Source organism: Manihot esculenta, chromosome 18, assembly GCF_001659605.2.
Source record: "Manihot esculenta cultivar AM560-2 chromosome 18, M.esculenta_v8, whole genome shotgun sequence".
NCBI classification, from domain to species: Eukaryota; Viridiplantae; Streptophyta; class Magnoliopsida; order Malpighiales; family Euphorbiaceae; genus Manihot; species Manihot esculenta.
In genome coordinates, this window is record NC_035178.2 from 10,948,183 (window position 1) to 10,959,412 (window position 11,230).

The 11,230-nt window shown below is 33.2% G+C and overlaps 2 protein-coding genes across 2 annotated transcripts; both read right to left on the minus strand.

Moving 5' to 3' along the window:
• Nucleotides 1-246: 246 nt before the first annotated feature.
• LOC110606206 (B3 domain-containing protein At2g33720) lies at nucleotides 247-1,691 on the minus strand. The gene is made up of 2 exons (XM_021744963.2): nucleotides 861-1,691; nucleotides 247-369 (listed from the first exon to the last, which is right to left on the minus strand). The coding sequence occupies exons 1-2, from the start codon at nucleotides 1,689-1,691 to the stop codon at nucleotides 247-249; spliced, it is 954 nt and encodes a 317-aa protein (XP_021600655.2).
• A 1,138-nt stretch (nucleotides 1,692-2,829) lies between these two features.
• LOC110606207 (putative B3 domain-containing protein At1g78640) lies at nucleotides 2,830-3,643 on the minus strand. Its single transcript, XM_021744964.1, has 2 exons — nucleotides 3,135-3,643; nucleotides 2,830-3,082 (listed from the first exon to the last, which is right to left on the minus strand). Exons 1-2 carry the CDS (start codon nucleotides 3,641-3,643, stop codon nucleotides 2,830-2,832), a joined length of 762 nt encoding a protein of 253 aa, XP_021600656.1.
• Between the last annotated feature and the right edge of the window lie 7,587 nt (nucleotides 3,644-11,230).

Below are 11,230 nucleotides of genomic sequence, written 5' to 3' on the forward strand. Positions count from 1 at the left end.
TTAATAAATAAATAAATATTTGACATGTGTAGTTGCCCCATCACCCAAGTATTATGACACTAATTTTGACATATGCTAGCTACTATGAGAAGCATCCGATCTCCAGAGTATTGGCTACTAGCCACTTCTATTGCAGAGTTGTTGTTTGATATATGGAACCTAATAATCTTTCTGTTCATCCTCTTAGAAGGAAGATTGGGGGGACATACAAGGATTTCTTCAAGTCTTATGTTGATGGTATGTAGTTCATTCTTCCAATTTTGGATTCATTCTGTCAAAATCTTGTTCTTGGTATCCCATCATTTTCCTCTTGAAATCAGTGCATGGCCAATATGTGGAAGAAGGCTGGGTTGACAAAACATGCAAGGTCTGCAAGTAGAAAAAGCCAATTCATGGAACTTCTTTACCAGACTTTTCTCCAGATGAAGGGAGTATTAGCTGCTGAATATTCATATTTGATATAGATTTGGTGCAAGAGAATTGCCTCTGAACTTATAGACGTCATGAGGTTAAGGATGCATAAATAAGAATTTCCCAATACCACATGTTAGTACTATCTCTATAGTTCAATAGCATTGCCCATAATCAATGCCAAATTTAATTCTCTTTACTCATGTATTGATATTAAATAAAATTTACATTGAAATTTGATATTGTTGTGTTGAAGATGTGGTTAGGATTTTGAATAAGAATGTTGTTTTTAGGATAGGAAAATAGGAAATAGAAAATCTTCTTATAAGAAATCAAAGAATTGAGAATACAAATTAAAATGAAAAAAAAATTCTTAAATCTATCCTACTAAATGATAATATATTAATATATCCTACTAATAATAATCTACTAAATATTCATTGATAGACGTCAGAAGCTCTCTCAAGCACAGAAAAGTTGAATATTTTCCCTGTTGAATCCCAAAAAATCCCAATAAGATCTCCTTCAACTAAATTCCTTCTCTTCACGAAATTATTCAGCCACCCTTTTTTGAAGATGTAACTCTTTGATGTATGCCAGTACTTCAAAACCACATTCAACTCTGTCTTTGTATCACAATCCCAGAAGCAAAATTCAGCACCTTCTCCTCTGATCTTCTCAAGAGTTTCACTATTCATAAATGGCAAAATATGATCCTTGACTAAAGCTGATGCCACCAACAGTCTGCAAAGATTACCAAGATCACTACCAGTTAGCCTCTTCTTAATCTTCCATGGATCATAAAGCACCAGTTTGGTCCAAACAGGATGCTTCAGCCTCATCTTTCTCTCCTCTTCAGGACCATAAATTATCTGATTTGCAGTATCTCGAGCCAACGGTTTCAATTCTGAGGACTCTTTGGATACTCCATCGGGCTCCTTTCTTGTTGCAGAGGCATCATGATCAGCGACCCAAGTTTCATCAAACAGTTTTAGTTGGGTGGAAACCTCCTCCTTCCCTGCGAGAGTTGAATCAACGATGGAACTGTGAAGGGAGAATGATGAACTGATTCGGGTGGTTCTAGGTTTCTTGATCATGCTTGGAAACCAGCAAGAAAGGGTTAACTCAGTGGAAACATGGCTGTTTTCTTGATTGTCGATGATTTGACGGTGATTCCGCTTCTTGTCAGATTGGTTGGCTGCGAGAAGTTGATCATTCATGGGTCCTTGAGCACTGGAAACATAGAAATAATCATAGGACTTGAGGTGTTGTTTCTCCATTCTGGAAATCTTAATTGATTGTGAGAATGGAATGAGATATGTAGAGAGAGAATGGAAGGAGACTGATGTGTTTTCTCGGATTTTCTTTTTTGAATCAGATAATGAAAATTTGCATGCAGAGACAGTTTTTAATGCATGTATCTATGTATATATAGAGAGACACAGAATGTTAACCTTTAAGAAATGGGATTTCATATCCAAGTAGGAAACTGATTTCTATTCTGAAAGACTTTTTTTTTTTTTTTTAAATGGGATAACGAAAATTTTCCACCATTTTATTAATTAATTAATTAATTAATTTGACACGTAGATATTTATTTATTAATAAAAGGAACTCCACCAAGCGTGTATACACACAACAAAATGCAAAATGCAGAAAGGAAAATAGAAGGCCAAGGCTCCAAGAGTGTTGTAGGAGAGTTTTTTGTAATGACAGGTGTTTCCTTTCTACCATTTTGGTTCTTCCTTAGTATTGGTTGATGTGGGTTCTGTTTGCAGATTTGCAGGATACTTGAACTTTCAGCTCTGTTGAATCTTGAGGACACCTAATTTTGTAAGTTATTTTTGAGAATTTTTATTAAGTATATATAATAATAATTTGCACCTGAGGATTGATAAATTAAAGTTATATTTGGAGAATTTGTATAATAATCCTTTACAGAAAGCATGTGACTAGATGGATTAGGATTTCTCGAACAAGTTTTTACATAAACTCTCTCAAGCACAGAAAAATAGAATATTTTCTTTATTGAATCTCAGTAAATCCCAATTAGGAGACTGATTTCTATACTTGAAGGTGATGTTTTCTTGGATTTTCTTTTTTCAATCAGATAATGAAAATTTGCCTCCATTTTATTTATTTATTTTATTTATTTATAAATAGATATTGACTGATGAGAACCCAGAAGCTAGAACTAAGAGCCTTGAAGACCAAGTAGGTTGAAGCTTGGTGTGTTGTTTTGAATACCAAATTCATGGGCCGGGTTTTAAAATAAATTCATGTAGCTGAAAATCTATTTTTATGAGAAATACAAATGAAAATGTTAATAAATTTTCTGTTAACTAATCAAACTACATGGATCATAATATATATATCGAGAAAAGCAAATGAAAATGTTAATAATAATCTGCTACAAATTCATGGGTAGACCTTAGAAGCTCTTTCAAGCACAGCAAAATTGAATATTTTCTTTGTTGAATCCCAATAAATCCCAATCAAATCTCCTTCAACCAAGTTTCTTCTCTTCACAAAATTATTTGGCCACCCTTTGTTGAAGACGTAACTCTTTGATGTATGCCAATACTTTAAAACCAGATTCAACTCGGTGTTTGTATCACAATCCCAGAAGCAAAATTCAGCACCTTCTCCTCTGATCTTCTCAACAATATCACTGCCCATAAATGGAAAAAATATGATTCTTTACTAAAGCTGATGCCACCAACAGTCTGCAATGATTACCAAGATCACTACCAGTTAGCCTCTTCTTAATCTTCCATGGATCATAAAGCACCAGTTTGGTCCAAACAAGATGCTTCAGCCTCATCTTTCTCTCCTCTTCAGGACTGTAAACCCTCTCATTTGCAGTATCTCGGGCGAGCGTTTTCAATTCTGAGGACTCTTTGGATACTCCATCAGGTTCGGCATCATGATCAGCGACCCAAGTTTCATCGAACAGTTTTAGTTTAGTGGAAACTTCCTCCTTTGCTGGCCGAGTTGAAACAACGATAGAACTGTGAAGGAAGGATGATGAACTGATTCGGGTGGTTCTAGGTTTCTTGATCATGCTTGGAAACCAGCAAGAAAGGGTTAACTCAGTGGAAGCATGGCTGTTTTCTTGATTGTCGATGATTTGACGGTGATTCCGCTTCTTTTCAGATTGGTTGGCTGCGAAAAGTTTAACTTTCATGGATCCTTGAGCACTGAAAACATGGAAATAATCTAGTTTCTCCATTGTCGAAGTCTTGTTTCGAAGATTGGAATGTAGACTGGGTATCGATTAATATGTATAAATATAGAGAGACAGACTGTAGGAGAAGGCAAACCTTCAACAAATGGGATTTCAGGTCCAAATAGGATTTTGATTTCTATGCTTCAGTCTCCTCTTCCGAATCGGAAAATGAAAATTTAACAACACACCCAAAACGAACTGCAGTAACTTATTCAAATTAACGCACAGCTTCAATAACTCAACATTCTTACCCCACTCTCTTGTTGGGAAAAAAAAAACTGAGGAATGTAAGAAAATAATTTTATTGAATGAAATAAAATCCATGGCTAAGTCCGTCGCAGATATTTTATTTTTTTAGTGTCTAAATTTTAGTTTAGTTTCTTTAATTTAGTTAAATATAAAGTTTACTCCTACTTTTTAAAATTTTAATATTGAATCCTTGATATTTTAAAAAAAATACAATTCAGTTTCTATGGTCAAGATCAAAATTAACTTGCTATTAAATATATTCTAAGATATATTATCATCTAAAACAATAAAATCTCAATGATTTAATCAGGTTGTTACACCGATTATCAGGGTATGCACTGTCCACAAAGTGGTCCGACCATTTACTTATCTAGTCATCTTATTGACTGCTTGGTTGTTGGTCCGACCGTTTACTTATCAGGTCGTCCCTTCGACTGCTTGGTCATTGGTCCGAGCATTTGCTTGTCAGGTCGTCCCATTGACTCCATTTGCTTATCACGTCAAACTGGTCATCATTATGTCATTCACTAAGTCAACAAATCGTCCAGGTTTACACCACGTCTCAGGTTGTCTTCTCTAGTCGTCTGGGCTAGGTTGTATCTTTTTCTTTGGATGGTCGTCTTGCCTTACCACCTGTTTGTCATGATGAACTATTAGGTTGGCCAGGTGGTCGTATTGCTGAATAAGTACTCGGCCTCGTCTTGCCTGACCACTTGGTCGTCATCATTAACTATTATGTTGGCCAAGTGGTCATCTCGTTGAATATGTACTCGGCCTTACTTCAGGTGGTCGCTATGATATTCAGCTGCTTGATGTGGGAAAACATCCCACATCAGCAAATTACCAATTCAATTGGTAATATATAAAGTCTAGTTTAATAATACTAAATAACTTGGATTAACTATTTTAGACCAAGTGAAAAGTAGGTCCAAAAAATTATTTGGGTCAGTTTGGACCGGACTGTTTCAATTGCTATTAGAGCCAAGCTGGATCAAAAAAATTGTGTAGAGCTAGTAGAATTCCGATGAAAGGGCTACCCGTGTGAAACCAGATGGAGCCACCCGAGGTACTAGCGAATCACAATACCCCAGGGTTTAGTCTTCACTTAGCAATCGAATTCGATTCAATATTCAGTTGCGACGAGGATGTTGCAAATTTAGTGGGGAAGAGTGTAATATTTAGCTACTTGATGTGGGAAAATATCCCACATTGGCAAATTACCAATTCAATTGGTAATATATAATCCTGGTTTAATACTACTAAATAATTTGGATTAATCATTTTGAGCCAAGTGGAAAAGTAGGTCCTAAAAGTTGTTTGTATCAGTTTGGACTGAGCTATTTCAGTCGCCTTGATAGACAAATGTTCGGCCAAGTGGTCGCTCGTATCCTTCTACATCCCGTTCCCCGCAAAATGTAGTTGGGAGAGACACCAGAGATATAACTTGGAGCAAAATTGTTGATGTAACTCAGTCGATAAAGGCTTAGTAAATGGGTCCACTATCTGGTATTGACTTAACACATGAAGTAATCAGAAAACCTTTTTTGAGCTATTCTTGCACAATATAACAGTCAATATCAATATGTTTAGTCCTATCATGGAAAACTGAATTAGTTGTAATTTGTATAGACGCCTTGTTGTCACAATAAAGCTGGACTGGATAACTAACCGGAACCTACAAGTTTCGTAAAATAGGAATAATCCAAAGTAATTCACACACTGTTGCAGCCATGACTCTATACTCTGCTTCAGTAGAGGATTTGGAAACAGTAGTTTGCTTCTTTTTTTTTTTTCAGGAAATCATTAAAGAACCAAGAAAGATCCCAAACTCTGTTAAAGATTTTCGAGAAAAACAACAAAATGCCCAATTTGAGTCACAATAAGCAGTAATCCGAAAATCACAACTAATAGAAAAATAAATACCAATATTAACAGTCCCCTTTAGATATCGTAAAACATTATGGCTGCTTTCCAATGAGGTTTTTTAAGGGTAGCCATAAAATAGCTTAGATGTTGCACAACATGGCTAATGTCCAGCCTGGTTAGATTAACATATAAAAGTCTCCCAATAAGCCTTATGTAACAATCTGGTTGAGCAAGAGGCTCACCGACCTCTAGTGATAAATGTAAACCTTTAGACAGAAAAAATAAAGCAGGTTTACAATTTAATATACCAACATCAGTCAACAAGTCAGTAATAATTTTCTTTTGACTTAGAATAGTGGCCTGATCAGACCGAGATATTTCAAACCTAAGAAAATATTTAAGCTGATTTAGATCTTTAATTGTAAACTTATTATGCAAAGAAGTTTTAACAATAGTAATATCATCAAAAGAGGTGTCTGTCACAATCACATCATCAACATATATTAAGAGTGCCATAAACGAGTGTCCTGATTGCTTAACAAACAAACAATAATTATGGAAAGATTGTTTAAACCCCAATGATTTTAGGAAACTAGTGAACTCAATATTCCACTGCCTGGAGGCCTGTTTTAGATCATAGAGAGACTTTTTAAGCAAACAAACATAGCCGAGTAAGGATTTATAATACCTTTGAGAAGGTAGCATGTAAAAGCATTATTAATATCGAGTTGATAAATAGCACATTCTTTTGCAATGACTAAAGCAATTAAGATCCTAATAGTTGTTAGTTTTACAACAGGGGATAACCCGTGCTTAAAATCTAAAACTTCAATTTGATTGTAGCCCTTGGCTACTAGAAAGTCGTAAACCTCTCAACCTCTCTAGTAGGTTTATATTTTACTCTATGAATCTATTTATTCTCAAAGGTCTTCTTCCCTTTAGGCAAGTCTGTAAGAAATGTATGATTCTTCCCTAAAATTGTCACTTCTTGCTGCATAGCAGCAACCCACTGAGTTTCAAGAGAAGCTTGAGTATATATAGTAGGCTCATTACCAATAGCTATATTATGGACAAAGGACTGACAGTGTGACTCAAAGCACAACTCAAAAATAGACTGGATTGAGCTAGAAGCAAAATTAACAAAGTCTTGCAACCAAGCTGGTTTACGTGCAACTCTAGTGGACCTTCTTAATTCAATATGAGAGGGAAATGTACTTGGATTGATCTAGTAAGGCTGGTCAAATATGGAGTAACCTGAATTGATCTGGTCAGGCTAGTTGGAAATGGAGCGATTTGAATTGATCTGGTTGGACACGAAATTACCTAAACAAACCTAGTTGGATTGGTCGGACATGGAATGACCTGACCTGTCATGGTTGGACTGGTCGACCATGAAGTGAGGAATTGAATATAAACGGGCCTTATCTACAAGGTCAGGTTCTGCAATGGAAATAAAAATCATTTTACACCCAATAGTGATATATACCATTGTGACGAAATTAGGGATATTGGATTGATATGAATATTTAATTCAATTTATTTAATTTTTAGTTGGTTTGGATATAGTAACCATTTTACACCTAATAGTGATATTTTAGTTAACGATATCTTCTCTTTCTTATTGTTTTATTTATAATATTAATTATATTTTATATTTATTTTTATTATTAGGAGGTAATAAATAATAACTAAATTCAATTATTTTTATTTTAACCTTTTATTTTATTTATGATATTTTAAAAATAAATTGTAGTTTAGTCCAATGAAATATAAAGTTTACCCATATTTTTTCTATTATCAAGTCTCTACCATTAAAAAAAATATAATTCTGCAATTAAAATTAAAGTTTATTTTTTAAAATTTGAATTTTTTTTATTTTTTGTCTGAAATTAAAATTTATAATAATTAAAATATTTGATATTATTATTAATTTATTTTAATTTTACCAATAATTTAGATATATCAATTTATAATCCGCGTTCTAAATTATTTTTTCTAAAATTCATTCTAATTATTATTTTAGTTAAAAAGTACATAATTAACCGTACAGTTAAAAATGTTTTATTAAAAAAACTATTTTAAAAAAATATTATAAGAATAGAGTTTAATTGATCATTAATTTAATATATAGTGCAATTGCAACTATATTGCTAATTATATATATATATGTAATTATATTATTAATCATGTATTTTTTAAACTATAATAATATTTAGAATAGATTTAAAAAAAATTAATAGGAAAATTAATTTGAAATTAAATTAATATAGAATAATATGCTAATAATAAAAATAAAAAATATATTATAATAATATTATAAATTTTTAATATTATAAATTTTAATTTTAAAAAAAATAATAAAAAAATCTTAAATTTCAAAAAAAAATTATATTTAATCATTTAAATTTTTATAAATCATAGACTGAAATTTATTCGATGGTAGATTACGGGATAATTCTGTTAAACACTAACATAAAAAATGTTGGTGAGTATATATATTTGTAACAACATATCAAGTTAAAGTTTAATTGATAATTAAATTAGTATAGGATAGAAGTTTTTTATGATTAACTCTTAATATATTCTAAAATATATTTTTTTTATCTAAAATAATAAAATTTCTCAAGTTTAATTAAATTTATAATTTAATCCTTTAATTTAAGTAATTAAATAGTATAAGTAATCTGATAATTTTTAATCATATGACCCTAAAATTTTTATTAGCGACCTTTATAGTACCTTCATATATTAATAATAATAAATTATATTATATAACAAATTATGCATCAATAAACTTATAACTCTATTATTTTTATTTTAAATTACATATCTGATCGTAATATAATTTCATTTTATAACTCTAAATATTAATATATCTTATATATTAATTTTTAATATATTTTATTATTAATATTTCAATTAAAAATAACAGTATATAATTTTAGTGCTATAAAATTAACATTATTCTGTAATTAAATGTGTAGGACTGCATATATAAGTCTAATAAAATATAAATTTAATTTTTATAATTTTAAATATTTATAGTAATTAATTAAATAATTAATATATTTCTTTTACATAAATTATAAACAATTCAGTAATTTACTCTTTGTGCAGTTTTTTTTGTTATAGTACTTTTATAATTAAAAATAATAAAACATATAAAATATAATAACTATGCATAATAATATATTATAAAAATTTTATTATTATAAAAAATTATATTATAAATAATATTATCAAATTAATATAATATAAATATATTATTATAATATATTAATAATTAAAAAAAATACACTTAAAATGTACATTGAAAAAAAATTGCTAAATAAGAATGTTGGTTAGGATATATAGAACAACCACCAGAGTTTGTTGCTCAGGGAGAGTATGGGAAAGCCTGTCATTTGAAGAAATCCTTGTATGATTTGAAACAGAGTCTCCGTGCATGGCATTGGCAAGTTCAATGAAGTTATACAAAAATTTGGTTTGAAAAAAAAAGAAAATGTGATCATTCAGTCTTCTATAGAAATTCAGATACTGGCATTATTCTTCTTGTTGTATATGTTGATGATATTGTCATTACAAGGAATGATAGTACAGGGATCTCTTCTCTCAAAAACTACTTGCATGCGAGTTTTCATACCAAAGACTTGGGTCAACTCAAGTATTTCTTAGGAGTCAAAGTCTTGAGGAGTAAAAAGGGAATTTTTCTTGTCTCAAAGGAAGTATGTCCTTGACTTACTTGTAAAAACTGGGAAGATAGGAGCTAAATCATGTAGCACACCAATGATTCCTAATATATGTCTTGCAAAAGATGACGGAGACCCTTATGATGATCCAGAGAGGTATAGAAAGTTGATTGGAAAACTGAACTACCTTATGGTGATGACTCGGCCAAATATTGTTTTTGCCGTAAGCGTTGTAAGCCAGTTCATGCCTGCACCTACGGTGAAACATTGGGCCGCTTTAGAACAAATTCTATGTTATCTAAAAGTGTAACGACCCGAAAATCGGACTGCTACCGGCGCTAGGATCCAGGTCGGTTTAAGGCCGCCGGGACCCGTAGCAAGCCTAACATACTTCCTGTGAACCTGTTTAATCCCATACATGATCAACAACATACATAAAAATTAAAACTTTTCTTTCATTCATTCTCTCATACACCAACTCAACCTGTGCATGCACTGAACATAAACATAATCATAAACATTGGCCCCTTTGTGGGACCTCATCAATGCCCCCAATGGATGGCATAACATGTGTTGAGTTGGTTTACATAAGCATTACAAAACATCTAGGATCGTGTATTAAAAGGGATACCATACACATAGGGTCAAGCACAATCTCTAATCCTCAATGTCATTACATTGCATAACTATTCACAACTCTACATCATTATACAATTTGTCATGTACACATTCTAGCTATTACATATACAAGACTTCATTATTCTTGCTGACCTCCTGGTCTATCCTGTACCTGCAAGCCTGGGGGTTAAGGGAGAGGGGTGAGCTACAAGAGCCCAGTGAGCAGAATAATAAAACATTTAAAAATATATGATAACATAAAATGCATCACATCACAGCTAATCACATCAAGGATGAATTTGTCACCAATAGTCCTCTACATGGTCCAACTGTGCCAGGGGCGTAGAATGGGCCTCACTAGTCTTTCTCTTACATAATCATAACATAGCATAACATAACATTCCAACTGTGCCAGGGGCGTAGAATGGGCCTCACTGGTCTTTCTCTTACATGGTGCCAAGGGCGTAGAATGGGCCTCACTGGTCTTCCGTACCGTATCATCATCATATCATAACATAGGAGGACTAAAGGATCATTCAACATTCATCCGCATCGTCAACATATTATGCAATGCAACATATTCGTGAGTTCTAATGCAAGCACCCTATTATATCTCATGGCATTCATGATGCGTGAATCATGCTAAAACTGGTTTATTTATTTAAAAGCATAAGAGTTATTCCACTCACCTCTGGCTGAAGCTCTACTGACTCAGAAGTAGCGGAACTCACTGCTGGGGTCCTCGGTTCCTCGGGTCCGAACCTACACAGGTGGACTCAAATGAGGGACCAACATACTATAACATAACTCTAAAAACATCCCCCAAAAACCCCCTAGAACATCATGAAATAATCATAGAAAATCATGCAAAAGAGGGCTGGACAGGGCACTTTCGGCGGCAGGTTCGGCGGCCGAAAGTCCCTCCAGAGCCGAAAGTCAGGTAGGTTCGGCGGCACCTTCGGCGGCCGAAACTCCCAGACAGAGACGAAAGTCTCCTTTCGGGGGCAAGCTTCGGCAGCCAAAGGCTGCTTCCACAAGCATGTTCGGCGGCCGAAAGTTCCTTCGGCTGCCGAACCTGGTTTCTCCCTTAGTGGCAGAAACTCAGCTCTTCTATGCACATTGCCTCCAAAACTTTTCAATCATGCACAAACCTATTCTACAACACACA

Coding starts and splice junctions, on each gene's coding strand:
- LOC110606206 (XM_021744963.2), bottom strand. CDS start 1,691: ATGGAGAAACAACACCTCAAGTCCTATGATTATTTCTATGTTTCCAGT. Junction 370..860: donor TGCTTGAGAGAGCTTCTGAC/GTCTATCAATGA, acceptor TTCTACTTGCAG/ACCTTGCATGTTTTGTCAAC.
- LOC110606207 (XM_021744964.1), bottom strand. CDS start 3,643: ATGGAGAAACTAGATTATTTCCATGTTTTCAGTGCTCAAGGATCCATG. Junction 3,083..3,134: donor CTTGGTAATCATTGCAGACT/GTTGGTGGCATC, acceptor ATTTATGGGCAG/TGATATTGTTGAGAAGATCA.